Source organism: Delphinus delphis, chromosome 17 (assembly GCF_949987515.2).
Source record: "Delphinus delphis chromosome 17, mDelDel1.2, whole genome shotgun sequence".
Taxonomy (NCBI): domain Eukaryota; kingdom Metazoa; phylum Chordata; class Mammalia; order Artiodactyla; family Delphinidae; genus Delphinus; species Delphinus delphis.
In genome coordinates, this window is record NC_082699.1 from 65,575,416 (window position 1) to 65,591,393 (window position 15,978).

Sequence of the window (15,978 nt, forward strand, 5' to 3'; positions counted from 1 at the left end):
AGGAAGCTGTGAGACAAGGTCTAGGGCAATGTTACTGTGGACAGAGAGATGGAGATTCCCTGTGGAACTATGTCAAGGCGGTCAAGTCCATCAAAAATGGAGATGGCTTTGTTTTAAACACCGAGGGCAAGAACAAGGCATAAGTAAAAGTCCCAGGTTTCTGACGTGAGTGTCTAGGAGACTGGCAGGGGCATTTCACGAGCTAAAGAGAAGTGGGGAGAAGTGAGTGTATTTTGGAAGTGTTGAGTTTGAAGTGCCTGGGAGACACCACGTAGGGAGGAAATGGTAGACCATTATACCCATAAAAAGAAGCATTCAGTGAGGGAGGAGGAAAAGCAACAGGATGTGTTCTTCAAAAGGTAAGAGAAGGAGGGCTTGATCTCTTCTCCACACTCACAAAGCATGAAGAAACTGAAACTCCAGTAACATTTAAACTTATTTGCGAATGTACCAATAACACAAAATTGAGTTGTGTGAAGGCAAGAACTGCATCTTATTCAATTCTCTGTGCTTTAATGAGCTTAGCACTTGGGGAGATTAGCAAATAGTTGGTGTTCCAAATATGCAGAAGTGATGCTGAAATGAATGAACAAAAGAAGAGGGACCCAGTGGAAGGGAAAGGCATTCCAGGTGCAGCCAGCAGAGTGAAGAAAGGTAGGAAGAGAAAAATAATTAAAGGGAAACAATTATTCCTCCTTATTTTCAGGCTCCAGGATATCTCAAGCTGTGGACAAAAGCTCTTGTATATACAGCCAGCCCAACACAGTTCAGAACCTCATTCCTACAGGGGGGAAAGCCCTTAAAGGATTGAATGTAGCCTCTTGTGAGGCATATGATCCCTTGGTCTTCAGTATGCTGGCGTCTCATCAAGAAGAGATGGTTATACAAACGCATCTCCAGGTGGGGTCTCTGTGACTGAGATTAAGGTGGAATTAGATCTTTCTGGCCACTCTGGGAGGGTCAGTTTGTGAAAAAGTTTGCCCAACCTCCTCTCTCCTCTCCAGCTAATCTCCCTAGCCTACTTCTCCTTTACTAAGTAACTATCCTCTTCTGTATTTGAACTCATGGGTTGTCTACAAGCTTGTTTATTATGGTCATTGCTGGTTACTTTTGCTTTGTTCTGATTTTAATGAGTTCAAGTGATGGAACTGGTGGGGAAAGTGAGGTCATGTGCTTGAGTGACGGGGATCAAAGTGGCCATCTACAAGTGCGGCTCATTTGTAAATCTGCAATTTTAAAAGGACCACTTCCAGCACTCAGACATTGCTGGCTTTTAATCATATCCCCCCATATTTTGTTTACCTCAGGTTAAAAGTAAGGTGTAGTCTGGGTCAAAGTTTGTATGACCTTAGTTTAATTATTGTTGCAAGATGTCAGACTGATGTTGGAACAGAAAGAAACCTAGAGAAAGAATATTTTGTAAGATATGACTTCTTCCATCCCCTGCTATAAATAATAAACTAAAGGGAGTTTTGATTTGTTTGAGACCCAGAAAAAATTTTTCCTGACTGCATCATAGATTTTCTGCAGATTTTTCTAGTAAATAAAAATAACATTTGTTCATCATATACAATTTATAACTAGAGAAAATGTATAAAAGAAAATGGAATTATCTGTAATTGCATCACATTACAGGGAATCTCAGTGAGTCAATGTTCACATATTAGAGCATGCCCTAATAAATTTATTTATGTACAAAAATTAATAATTGCCATGATCTAAGGCACAATTATAGATTTTGCAATTAGCACTGCAATAAGAGTAACATCCCACGTCATTAAAATTTCATATGATCATCATCATAATTGTATAATATTTCCATCAAAAGGATGTACCGTAATTCTTTTAACCTTTCATCTTTAGGTTTAAAACAACAAGGACCATTTTAGTGTATCAACCTTTGTCTGAATTTATGATCATTTCTACATTTATGGAATGGGTTAATAGTTAAATAAGTATGAACATGTTCAAGCCTGTTTGTGCTCAAAGCAATCATTCTCTTAATAACTATAGTATTTGCCAAGCCATTACTCATGGCCAGGAACTATATAAGATGCTGGGGCCATAGCAGTAAACAGAAAAAGAATATCTCTTATCCATGAGAACATTATTTGCTACCAGGGGAGAGGGGCTTTTAAGTATAAACAAATAGCAAAACAAGAGCTAAAGAAGAAATTACAGTGTTAAATAGGCATAATGTGGAGGGAAGAGAGTGTTTAATGAAGGCCTCACAAGAAGATGACCTTCAGACAAATCACCAGCCACTGTATCTTCTAGGGGAAGGGCATTTCAGACAAAGGGGACAGCAAGTACAAAGGCAAGAGCACAAGAAAAGGTTTGGCCAATTTTATAAAGGAAGCGAAAGGAGATTGGTGTCCCTAGAATGTGTTTAGCCAAGGGAACAGTTCCATCTCAGGCTGAGATTTAGGCGCCAGATTTAGGTGCAGCACGGGACTAAGGGAAGGCTTTCTCCAAATTCATTGCATCATTCCAGGTTCACTTCTTTCTTTTGATCTGTGAGCAGCATTGCAGAGAGTATCTGAGGGTTCTGCAGGATACCAACTAATTTGAAGTTTTTAAGCCGGCAGAATTCCTTCTTGTTATTAATTTCCCCTTAGGCAGGAACAAGGAACGGTTGGCCACAACAAAGATGGCGGCAGCGGCCTCACACGGCAACGGCAACGTCGACGCCATTCATCAACGAGCGCGATATCATATAGTTCCGCCTTGCCGGTCAAACGTCACTTCCGGCCCCAGCCAGCGGCGAGCGCGCCTGTCTTCCGGCTTTGGGCTTGGATGTGCGGACGGAGGTGAGTGGTCTCCGAGTCTCGCGGAGGGAATCGCAGGAAATGCGGGGCCAGCAACATGGACAGGTCAGGCGGGAAGTCCGCGGCTGTTGTCGCAGTTGTGACTGAACCTCGGTATACCCAGCGATACAGGGAATATCTCGAGAAGCAGAAACTCCTGGAGGGACAGCACCGTGTGGAAAAGTTGCCGGATGGCACCGTGGCGCTACCGGTGCTGGGAGAGGCCCTCACTGAGCAGCACCTGTGGGAGCTGAGGAATCGTGTGGCTCCAGGCAGCACCTGTGTGGTAACGCAGCTCCTGAATCCTGTTCCTTCAAAGAAGGCCCAGGCTTGTTCACCTGCCCAAAGGCTGTGTCTTGAGGTGAGTCGCTGGGTAGAGGGCCGCGGAGTGACGTGGTCAGCTCAGCTGGAGGCTGATCTGCCCCGATCTTGGCAACGACATGGCGACCTCTTGTTGCTGAGTGAGGACTGTTTCCAAGCTAAGCAATGGAGAAACTTGGAACCAGAACTCTGGGAGACGGTTGCCTCGTCACTTGGCGTCCAGCGTTTGGCCAAACGAGGGCGGGTGTCACCGGATGGCACTCGAACTCCAGCAGTGAATCTGCTGCTGGGCGACCATGGCTGGGTGGAGCATGTGGATAATGGGATCCGATATAAGTTTGACGTGACCCAGTGCATGTTCTCCTTCGGAAACATCACTGAGAAGCTTCGTGTGGCATCGCTGCCCTGTGCTGGAGAAGTGCTGGTGGATCTCTATGCAGGGATTGGTTATTTTACCTTGCCTTTCCTAGTTCATGCTGGTGCAGCCTTCGTCCATGCCTGCGAGTGGAACCCCCATGCTGTAGTTGCTCTGAGAAATAACCTTGAGCTCAATGGAGTAGCTGATCGATGCCAGATACACTTTGGGGATAACAGAAAACTGAAGCTCTCAAACATTGCGGACAGGGTGAACCTGGGGCTTATTCCCAGCTCTGAAGAAGGCTGGCCCATTGCCTGCCAAACGCTAAGACAGGATGCTGGAGGCATTTTGCATATTCACCAAAATGTGGAATCTTTCCCAGGGAAGACTCTCCAGCCTCCTGGAAGCAGTGAAATGGAAAAGGAGTATTGGTCTTCTCCTCAGCAAATGATCACCAACCAGTTGAAAAATGAAGCTGCCAGTGATTCTAGGAGAAAAATGCTGTCAGCCGCCACCAAGCCAGAGTGGCAAAGGTGGGCAGAAGCTGCAGCAACTCGAATTGCCACTCTTCTTCAACAGGTGTACGGGAAACCGTGGAAGACACAAATCCTGCACATCCAACCAGTGAAATCCTATGCTCCCCACGTGGATCACATAGTCCTGGATCTGGAATGCCGCCCCTGTCCTCTAGTTGGCTAGAGAAGGTGGATCCTGAGACAGGAGGATCTACGTGTGAGTGACCCTTAAAGCATCAACTCAGGCTGGGGCCTCACCCCTCTTGTCTCCTGGTAATCTATTTTAATATTTTGTTGCCCTAAAAGCAGGCTCTAAATCAATGCATATTATTTCATTTGTTTTCCATTAACACCCTACAGAATGAGCTATGTATCTGGAAGAAGTAGTGTGGCTCATTGAAATGAGGCCTGGCTGTGCAATTGTGAATTCTGACCTCAGTTCTATCTAACCTGGGGTACATGGTTCCAGTATTCCTTTGGCCTTGAATTTTCTCATTTGCAAAATGAGGGATTCTTGGCCAGGTCTCACATGGCTGTCACCTAATAAATAGTTATACACAGGGCATTGGTTATTTTAGAGTGAAGGACGCAGTGCTGTTTCCAAAATCACTGCAGCTACAGTATGGAAACTCACCTGAGTGGGGCCAGGTTGGAAGCAGGGAGACGGGCGAGGAGGCTTCTGTGGCGGTTCAGGCATGAGATGATGGTGGCTCGGACTAGGGTGGTGGCAGTGGGAGGTGAATGGATTTGAGAAGTAAAATCAATGAGTCTGAGCATTGGAGTCCAAAGCAAGGCATTCAAGTGGTGCTGCTTGGTTATGACTGACTAAATTAGGGAGGGAAGAGGACAAAAGTTACTCTAAATTACCTCCATTGGTCTACTTTAGCATTCCTAAATGAGTAGGTGCGGGGAGGGTGTATCTTAGGTTTATTGTAGTAGAGAAAGTGTTAAGAATGACTGCTTTAAATGACAGGGCAGGGAAACTAGGTTTCCAGCCCTAGCTAGTGCAGTAGCTGCCAATTGCTAGCTCATTTTTAAAGTTTGAATTAAAATCTTAGATTTTTACAGGCCTCAGACTCCCTTTCCATCTTCCTTCCCTGGCCGAGAACATCAGGGTCAACATAAGGAGCTCTAAGGAATGTGAGATACTGTGTTTTCCAAGCCTCCCCTTATTTTATGGCTGTCTGCCAGTGCCATTGTTTACTGTTGGAATGACCACATGTAAGGAATCACTGTTTACCTTTAGGATGACTAATTGTCAAGAATCAATTCTCAGACCTTTGTTTTGGTGCACTTTGAAGCCATCTGGGCTTGTTTTCCTCATGAAGGAAATACAGAAAAGTGTGGTTTGGGAGTTCCCTGGTGGCCCAGTGGTTAGGATTCTATGCTTTCACTGCTATGGCCTGGGTTCAGTCCCTGGTAGGGGAACTGAGATCCCGCAAGCCGTGTGGCGAGGCCAAAAAAAGGAAAAAGGTAAAGTGTGGCTTTATCAGGATTTTGATTGTACCTGGCATTTGTCTGGCTGCGGTTGGGCTGGGCTGCTTGTTCTCTTGCAGCAGTGCCAGTGAGGACAGGATTGGTGCTGCTTGTGTTGTTCTGAAAATATTAAATGCCTACCATCAACATGAGCCACAGGAAATATGAAGAGCCATTAGACACTGTCTCTGAGGAGCTCCCAAGCTAGCAACAGACGTAACACAAATGCTGCAAGAGTCAGAACGCAGTAAGTGCCGTATGAGTGATAGCTCGTTGTAGGAGTGTAAAGGTGGGGAAGGAAAAAAAGCTGAGAATTGAATGAGGAGGTCTTCAGAAAGCTAGTGTTTGAATTGGCTCTTAAAAACAGGGTGAGATTTTGTTAAGTGGAGTCTGATGCTGGTTGAAGAGACTAACAGGTGCCAGAGTTTGGAAGCTCAGAGTGTTTGGGGCGTGGCCATTAGATCAGTTTGGAACAGAAGCAGCAGTGAGAGATGTGCTGAAGGTGGGGGTCGCTGTAAGGATTAAAAAGAAGAGTGTCTAGTGCAGAGTAGGCCCCCAGGAAATGTTGGCTATCATGTGACCCCGCAGAGGGAGCCTGCTAGATTCCATTCCCATCCCACAGAACGGCCTTCTTGCCTTTGCCTTCATTTCACACACTGGGTTTCTTCTCACACCTGTGCCTACAGCATCCTCTCCTCAAGCTAAAGATGCCAGGCGGGGTTTGAGCCAATCCAGGGGGAGAAACAGGGAGGAAGATGAGTCGGAGCTGCATGTCCAGGGGCTGAGGAATTAGCTTCCTGCCATAAGCTGTGGGAGAGGCGGCTGATGTCACGTGCACCCAAATGAATTCATTCAACTTGTTATACGTATCAGGCCCTGAGTGTTAGTGGGGAAGGAAGATTGACATGGGCTCTGCCTTCGTGGCATTTAGGTTCCACTCATTCAGCTCCTGGCTCCTCTACTTTCTATGTGACCTGAGGCAAGTCATGAATCTCTCATGATTTCGTTTCCTCATCTGTATGCTGGAGTTAACAATTGAACATATCCTGAAGGAAAGTTGTTGGGTTTAAATGAGTTAACATATGTTAACTGTCATCACAGTGACTGGTATATCGTGGATATTTCAGTCTTTGTATGAGGGGAGCTACCATTTCCCAATTTGGCTGTGAGGGATTGCTGCACATCTGCTTTACTTACAGCAGAGTGACTTTATTTTGAAAGCCATTCACTGGTTTATTAGGATGTTCTGTGAATTTCCCCATCAGGCACTATGCGGAGGGCCAGGGATGTAGAGGTGAGTAAACCTGAGTCCTGCCCACAATGGAATCACCATCTGGTGACATGGACACAGATGAAGCAATGTCAGTACTGTGTACTAAGTGCACATATAGAAACAAGTGGGTTTTTACAGGCACATGTAGGATCTGGGTTCTGGGAGGTGGAGAGGGTGGCTGGGAAGGCGGGAGCAGGGATGCCTAAGCTGAGAGAGAGTGTGCAGAGTTACGTGTGATGGGAGAGAATAAGGGTCCCTTAATAAGCCTCTTCTCCACCTGAGTATATCCATTTACAGTACAGTTTTCTCCAAGCACTTGCTGGATGGCCTGACCTGGAAGAGACATTTAGTGGCACCAAGGAAAAAAGACTGAAGGGGTCAGGAGGCTCATGGCGTCCTTACAGATTTAATCCAGGAATTTGTAAAAGCTCTAAAGTCTTCCTTTGGGGGCATTAGTATTAGTTGCTGATTAATGTACCCTTGATGGAGAAGTTGTGATTAAAAAACAATAATAATGATTTTATCAAACTCCCTCAACCGTGAGTTGCTCTATTCATTCACTCCATAATTTTAATAAATTACATGCATGTATTAATACACGAATATAATGTATATATTTAAAAGGTACAAACAGAGAAATTTAAAACGATGAGACACAAATATATAGAAAAAGCATTTTTTTTTTTTTTGAGGTACGCGGGCCTCTCACTGTCGTGGCCTCTCCCGTTGCGGAGCACAGGCTCCGGACGCGCAGGCTCAGCGGCCATGGCTCACGGGCCTAGCCGCTCCGCGGCACGTGGGTCCTGGATCGGGGCACGAACCTGTGTCCCCTGCATCGGCAGGCAGACTCTCAACCACTGCGCCACCAGGGAAGCCCAGAACAAGCATTTTTAATTCAGTTTCTTCCACCCTGGGCACACGTGTGAGAAGAAACCCCAGTATATGTCACTCTGAACAGCCTCAAGGTGCAGCCACTTCACATGGGCAAGGCATAAGACTCGGCATTTTCAAATTAAACTATTATTTTAAATGATTAAAACTATTTTCATATTTTTAAAAGCATTTTTGAGTTTTGTTCTGGAATATAGTTAGGTTACTTGGAAACAGTTTGATCTTTTTGAGTCTTGCTTTTAAGCACTTGTTAGAGCAGCATATAGTCTAGGATTAATTTTTTTCCATTTTTGAAGCAAGACCTTTCTTCGTTCTCTGACGCCTTGTGAATTATGAGATTTTCCACTCTTGCTCTATGTAGGAACAGGAATTATCCACCACCCTGTGTGGTGTGAGCTCTGAGTATTTTTTCCTATAATCCTTTCTGGTGGGTCTTTTGTTGGCTGTTGGTAGTTTCCTATCATGTGGGCTGATCATTACTCAGCTGAAAACTTTTAAGGTAACAGTCGGCAGATATCTGGAGTTCCCTTTGTGTGCGGCTTTCTCCTCCCTGGCATTCTACCCTGTGAACTCTACTTACTTGGGCTCCCAGGACTCACCTCCTCACCTCAGGGAGTTAGACTGCTGGCCTCCACTCCATCCTCATGCCACAGCCTGGAAAAGTTCCAGGCTGTAAGTTGGAGCAATTGTATGGCTCACCTGGTTTGTTTTCCACCTCTCATGGACCATTGCTCTTCATCGCCTATGTCCGATGCCTTGAGGGCCGTTTCATAAATTTTGTCAGTTTTTTTTTTAACTGTTTAGAAGTTTATAATAATTGTTTTGACGTAAATGTACTAGCTTTCACAATCATTATTATTGATGAAATTCACTCTAGCAATAATATACATACTTCAGCTGACACAATGTTTCAACATGTAAAGCACAGAAGAATTTCTTGCTACAATTATGTTTAGAATGCTTACCTATATTATAAAATGAATATTAAAATATTAGCAATGATATCTTTCTGATTAGATATAATAACTTGCAAGATTTCCTGACCAACAATCACACACAATTTCAGAGAGGCCAGAAACAGTGAGAAAATAGGTATTTGTCTCTTTGGGTTTTTAAAGGTCAAGGTTGAATCCAAGGTAAGTAGAAAATATTGAATATGAGGCTAAAACTGAATTTTGGCACGACACACACATATTAGGTAGGTAGGTAGATACAGATGGATAGACTGTCCTAGTTTCCCTTTTTTTCTTTTAGTAATTGAATTTTATTTTAAGATCAAAGCTAAACGTACAGTTTCAAAATTCAAATAAAAGTAGCAAAACTTTATGGAAAAAACAAAGCAGTTCTGCAGCACCATGGTGAAGCAGCTGTCCTGCAGCTCCTTTCCCTTCACTTTGTGTGTCTACTTTCAGCACTTTCAAATGGGCCTATGTGCCAAAGGAGATGCAGGACCTAAGCTACATGTACCAACAGGAGCCGTGAGAGTCTGTTGAACTGGGTGCTGAGGGTGTGGGATGGGAAGCAGTTTGCATTCATATAGGACAGAGAACAGTACTTGCCCACCCTCTATCATAATATAGTCTGAAGAGATCTAGACCATCTCAACCTTCCACAGAATGTCACACTGACCTATTACATTCATGACATCATTACTACTTGGGCCAGGTAAACAATAAGTAGCTAGCATATTATACTCCCAAGGATAGGAAATAATCACTAATAAGAACAAGCAACCTTTTACATCAGTGAAATTTTTAGAGTCCAGTGGTCTGCTTGAGTGTCAAGATGTCTCCTTCATAGTAAAGAACAAATTTTTGCATCTCACTCATTTTATCAATAATCGGCCACCAAGAATGCACACCAAGCTCCAGGCTGCTTTGTGGGAATTTAGAACTTGAGAATTCTGCTCCGACTCATATACTGGGTGACTGGAAGGCTGCCAGTCTTCAGTGGGATCCAGAGCACATAAAGGCTCTGTAGCAGGTACAGGCTGCAGTGTAATGAGCCCTATTGCATGGGCCATTCAATACAGGAGAGTCTATGGGACAAGAGTATCTGTGATAAGCATAGCAGCCATGGGAGTTTATGGCAAGCTGCAACTGGAGGATCGCAAGGTAGACTTCTAGGCTCTGTAGCAAAGCCAAAGCATCTGCAGTGGAGAACCACACGTCATTCAAAAATGGCCCCTTGCATGCTGATGGGCCTTGGTAGGAACTGAGCATCTCATGGGACATCAAGTAACCCTTCATGAGCTAGGTTTTGTCAGACCCACCAAGTCGGTCCATCATAAGGTGGAAGCGGTACACCTGGGATCGGTGACAAGTAGGGCCAGGGGAAATGAATAGGCGATGGTCCAGACTCCCGTATCATACGTATAACACTTGAACCAGGGTCCCTCCCTCAGTTCACAACTGCGGCTGCTTGAGAGGCTCTTTTGTCTAGCTGATTCAGGACAAAAAAGCCCAAGCTAAGTTCACCAGTGGGTTTATTGGAATATGGGTTCAAAACTAAAATAGACTTCTGCCCTACAGCCCAAATCAGGAGTGCTGTTAAAAGACAGGTGAATTCTCCAAAAAGGCAGAATTTGGGGCAGTATTCCTGGTCATCCACTTTGTGTGGAAAAAGTAGTGGCTTGAAGTAAGAATATATCTTCTTGGAAGGTGGCAAATAAGTTGGCTAGATGATCAGGGGCCTGGCATGAAAAAGATTAGATCAGGGACAGGGAAGCCTGGAGAAGAAGCAGTGGAGAAATCTGCGGGATTCGGCACATGAGTAAAGAACTTTGTGTTGTATAACAACGCCTACCAGGATAATCCACCACAGAACAGGCACTCAACAACCAGGTAAACAGACTTGGCCAGTCCTTCAGCAACCGCAGCCACCAGCTGTCCCAGTACTGGCACAATGGGCTCATGTACATTGTCATGTCCCAGGGATGCAGGTGAGCAAGAGGTCAACAGCACGGCTTCCACTCACCAAGTGGCCACTCCCTCATGTTCAGCACTGAGCCCTTGATACAATAGCATCCCTCAAGGAAACCAAGGAGCTACTTGGTAGCAAGTTGATTACATTGGGCGCCTATCCTGGAAGGACAGTGACTGACCTTTACTAGAATCTTCCTGTCTCCAGGTATGAGTTTGCCTTTCCTGTCCACAAGATGTTGGCTAGACTACTTGTCCAAGGGTTTACAAGTGTTTGATCCATCAATATGTATCCTGCATAATATTGCCTTTGACGTAGGGACCTACTTTACAGCAAAGGACTGTTTCATGACCATGGGGTTCACTGGTCCTATCACATACTCCAGAACCTAGAAAATGCTGGCCCGGTGGAGTGGTGAAAAATCCTTTTGAAACTTCAGCAAAAGCTTGGAAGATGTGAAGATGGGATGCCGTCCCCCAGGACTCAGTATACTAAATCAAACTCATTATATAGTGCCATGTCCAGTATAGAGAGAAAATGCAAGTCTGGGAATGAAAAGGTAGAAATAGAATTCCCCTTGTAGGCTAAATAATGGCCCCCAAATACGTCCGTGTCCTAATACCCAGAACCTGTGAATATGTGATCTTACATGGTAAAAGGGACTTGGCAGGTGTGATTAAGATGGGGAGAATAGCCTTGATGATCCAGGTGGACCCAATATAATCTCAGAGGTCCTTGTAAGAGGGAGATGGGAGCAAGTAGTAGGAGATCTGATGACCAAAGCAGGATGGAGTGATGTAAGGAAGAGACCATGAGCCAAGGAATGTAGGCAGAGCCTCCAGAAACTGAAAAAGGCAAATGGATTCTCTCCCAAAGCCTTCAGGAGAAACGCAGCCTTGCTGACACCTTGATTTTAGATTTCTGATCGCCATAATTTAAGAGAATAAATGTGTTGGTTTAAACCACTAAGTTTGTGGTAATTTATTATAGCAGCAGTAGGAAATTAATACACCCACTTTCTGTCTCCACTGATTCATGTGCTTCCCATCCCCACAACTCTGCTCTAGAGCAACGCTCCCCAACCTTTTTGGCACCAGGGACCGGTGTCGTGGAAGACAGTTTTTCCACGGACGGGGGGGAAGGTTCAGGCGGTAATGCGAGCGATGCAGAGAGGCGGATGAAACTTGCTCACTCGCCAGCCGCTCACCTGCTGTGCGGCCCGGTTCCGAACAGGCCCGGGGGTTGGGGACCCCGGCTCTAGAGGGCTGCTTCCTATCAGGGGAACTGTTTCATCAGGAGACACAATTAATAGATCCATTAAACTTTAACCTATGAGGTTTCCCAGTAATTTGAGGCTCCTTGTGCCAAGAGACCAGCAGACAAGAACGAATCACCATCCTGGCTGGAGTAATTGAACCTGATCAGGAGGAAGTGGAGTTACTGACAATGCGGGCAGAAAGGAATGTACTTCACACTCATTGCGTCTGCTAGGCTGTCTCTTTGATACTTCCCTACCCTATATCAGGAGTAAAATGGGCAACTTCCAAAATGGCAGAATAAGGACCTCCAAAAACTGGCTCTTCCATAAAAAGCAATGAGAACACTGGCAAAAATTGTCAAAATCAACCTTTTCAGAATTCTAGAAACTAAAGGCTTGCGACAATCTAAGGAGCATTCATTCAAGAAAAACAGCTAAGTCTTGATTAAAAAGGAAAGCTTCTGGCATTTTAACTTGCTCTATTCCCAGCCCCTCACTTATAATACAATGTTAAATTGTTCCTAATTTTAGGGAGAATGCCTGTACTGTGTTTGACCATTAAGTTATATGCTGTCCTTAGGTAGTATCCATAGAGTCCCATTATAGTGCTGTTTTTAAAAAAATCATCCTTTTTCCACTGCACTGTAGTGTCACTTTTATGATAAATCAGGTGATTGTATATGTGTGGGTCTATTGCTAGACTTTCTCTTCTGTTCCATGGGTCAGTTTTTCTATCCATGTACCACCAATACCATCTTGTCTAAATTAGAGCCTTAGAATAAGTCCTGATATGATACTGTAAATCATTCAACTTTATTCTCTAAGATTGCGTTAGTTATTCTTGATCTTTTGCATTTTCTTACGGATTTTAAAATCAGCTTGTCAATTTTTTGAAAAAAGGTCCTGCTGAGATTTTTTTTGGGGGGAGGAATTACATTGAACCTATAAGGTAAAGTTGACATCTTTGCAATATTGCATCTTTCACCTTGAAGCTTTTGTTCTACTCATTTGGGTGTAGCTATGAAATGAGAAGTGGTTATCAGAAGCCTGGATGACAGGATCCTGTCCAGGGTGAAGGATCCTGTATTTCCCGTCTGTCAGAGGGATACTATATCCATCTTCTCTAGGCTCCCTGCCTTGACAGATGTTTTTAACTTAGTATTACTTGTACTCTTCCTCTCAGCAGTATCTAATCCCTCAGATTATTCTTAACCATCACCTTAGATGACTAACATATTTGAGCCTATCATATATTTATATCCTAATATAAATTCAGTACCACTGAATGGTTATCACATATAACAACCCACACTAATAAACAGTATCTTCACAGTACTAACACAGTATGTATCATAGGGGTTCCAATGAGTATTTCTCCTAAAATCTGTTTACCATATACCATACTAAGTACCTAAAACATGTTGTTTTAATTTGTGTAACAAGCATGAGCAGTTACTTGCAGAGGATCAGATCTTAGGCTGTGGAATCTGAAAAGTGTGAGTTAGAAACCTGCCACTCTTAATTGCCTGTGTCCTTGGACAGGTTTGTGGAGGATTAAATTGGATAATACATGTTATATGTTTTGTATCTTATCTGACATTATTAACCTTTTTTTCTCTTTTTCCCAGATGAGGATACTGAAGATTAGAGCTTAAGTACATTGTCTAGAGACAGAGAACTAGTGAGAAGCAGAAGTGGGTAAGCATACTGCCAGGCATATAGAAAGTGCTCAGTAAATGTTGAATGAATGAGTGAATGAATGAACCAAAGTCAGTCAGTATGTACTCAATGTTGACTCCAAATGCCACTATATTCTCTCATGTTTCCTTTGTTAGCCCAGAATCAGTTCCTGTTGCGTGTAACAAAGACTTGGCTGATGTAAATATCAACCGAAAATTGAAACTAGTTTTTACACATTCTACATCTAAAGGCTTTTTAGAGGTACTAAAAGGCTTCTGAACCATTAAAGCCAAATGAACAGATTGTTATTTTTGAACATGGGTAATTTATGAATACACACACACACACACACACACACACACACACAGCTACCCCACATACTGTTCTGGGTAGACTCAATTTAATATATACCTGAGTTGTGCAACATTCAAATCAATGTAGAAGCCAAAGAGATTAGATTCAGTGAATTGCAGCTATTTCTTTGAAAGCTTATCTTTTATCTTAAAAATCCCTAAAAGCATTCTAAAAACTACCTCATTAATGTAAATTTAGATTTAAGGTAGTATTTTAAAGTACTTGCCAGGATCTTATTCATACCTTCATTTTATAGATAGGGAGAGTGAGACCTAGTGAGTTTAAAGAGACATGCTTGAAGTCATATAAGATAACTGTGCCACCACTCCTGAAAGTTCTGGGCCCAAGGTGGAATTTAGTTTTAATTAGAAATTCTTATACTAATAGAATTTGTGCATCAAATTAAGATCAGAAACTGTTAAAACATGGATAGGCAAGAAAGTATAGAGGAGGGACAAAAATCTTTTCCTTCCTAGGTTCTGTGGCTGGGGCCCTGGAAATTAAACCAATAAAATAAAGATTAACAAGAGAAACACAAGAGTTTATTAACTCATGCCATGCACATACGTCCAGGAGAAACTAAGTGTTGAATAACTCAAAGAGGTGGCTACAATTCGGGGCTTATATAGCATCTTAACAAAGAACAATGCATTGTAGAGAAGAGATAAAGGAAAAGGGGTTTAGGCTTTTGGGGTGGCAGACTGTGGGAAGGTGAATGGGGGGAAACTAATGGATAAGGATTAGCTTAATAAGCTTTGCCAGTGATTGAGTCTAAGAGTCGTCCTCTTCTTGGTAAGGGAGAGGGAGACACCTTTACCAATAGAAATTTATGTCCTATTTTCAGGCAAATGGGAAGGAGGGAAGTGTTGAGCTGGAGAGCTTTTTGTTTGTTCCTGCTGTTTCTCAACTGTCTTCAGTTCAAAATAATCATGTCAAAGTAACATATTTTGGGGTGGCATGTTCTGATCCTCTACAAAAACAAAAAAGTATGGCCTCTTCTGCCCTGAGAAGGAAAGAAGGCACTGACTGTGTGTTCTTACCTCAAAGATTAGAAACAAAGACAGAGGTCAGAGTTCTTGCCCTTAAGTCACATTAGTAATGAGTTCTTGGTACTTCCCTGGTTGCCCAGTGGTTAAGAATTCCCCTGCCAGTGCAGGGGACACTGGTTGGAGCCCTGGTCCGGGAAGATCCCACATGCCGCGGAGCAACTAAGCCCGTGCAGCACAACTACTGAGCCTGCACTCTAGAGCCCGCAAGCTATAACTACTGAGCCTGCGTGCCAGAACTACTGAAGCCCGCACACCTAGAGCCCGTGCTCCGCAACAAGAGAAGTCACTGCAATGAGAAGCCTGCGCATCACAATGAAGAGTAGCCCCGGCTCGCTGAAACTAGAGAAAGCCCCCGTGCAGCAACAAAGACCCAACGCAGCCAAAAATAAATAAAAAACCAAAAAAAAAGGGTTCTTGCCCTTGACATTAGTATAATGTGGCCGACCACGGTCCGCAGTTCTGCCTAATCGGGTAGTAGATAGAAAGGATGATGTGCAAAGAGATGAGAGGGATGTTTTTCTCGGTAGCGCCTACCACTCCAAGCCCAATACCACGAAGGGTGCCCGCTCCATACACCGCACGCAGCGACGCCTCCGACAGGCGGCCTTGTAGCATCTTCCTCGGAAGGTCGACCGCTCAGACCCGGCTTCCCGGTGGGGTGGAGTAGCTCTGGCAGGCGGCGCCCTTTGGCTCTCCTCCTGCCAAGCAGTTCTGAATCATGTTTATGGGACGTTTAATGGGCTCTAATAAAGCAGCTAATAATTCCCTCCCGACGAAGCAGTGACTGCCTCACACGCCAACGCCTTTGCGGGTGAGGCGCCCACCCTGAGGCTGGAGGGCGCGGCTGCCCAACAGCGCCTGCGCCACTGGGTGGCGCCAAAAGCAGCAAAGGCGGCCCCGGCTCCGGAGATGGGCGGAAACCATGGCAACGATAGGGACGTCTGCTACGCCGAGCGTGGTGACCGCGAGGGGAGCGCCCCTAGCGCCGTATTATGACGCGAGCGTCGGCGCGCGGCTTCCGCGGTCTCGCGTGACCGCGGGAGCAGCCTCCGGGCCTGGCAACAGCAGCAACTG

At 44.4% G+C, this 15,978-nt stretch overlaps 1 protein-coding gene across 2 annotated transcripts; it reads left to right on the forward strand.

Annotated features, from left to right (window-relative positions):
- The first annotated feature begins 2,787 nt into the window (after positions 1-2,787).
- Positions 2,788-15,266, forward strand: TRMT12 (tRNA methyltransferase 12 homolog). 2 transcript variants are annotated; one of them, XR_009516648.1, is made up of 3 exons: positions 2,788-4,274; positions 13,450-13,519; positions 14,700-15,266. XR_009516648.1 is itself a non-coding variant. In XM_059995166.1 (1 exon), exon 1 carries the CDS (start codon positions 2,866-2,868, stop codon positions 4,183-4,185), a length of 1,320 nt encoding a protein of 439 aa, XP_059851149.1. In that variant the 5' UTR covers positions 2,788-2,865; the 3' UTR covers positions 4,186-10,535. The 2 variants fall into 2 exon arrangements, 1 of the variants encoding a protein (XP_059851149.1); XM_059995166.1 differs by lacking the exons at positions 13,450-13,519; positions 14,700-15,266 and having other exon boundaries at positions 2,788-10,535.
- Positions 15,267-15,978: the final 712 nt, after the last annotated feature.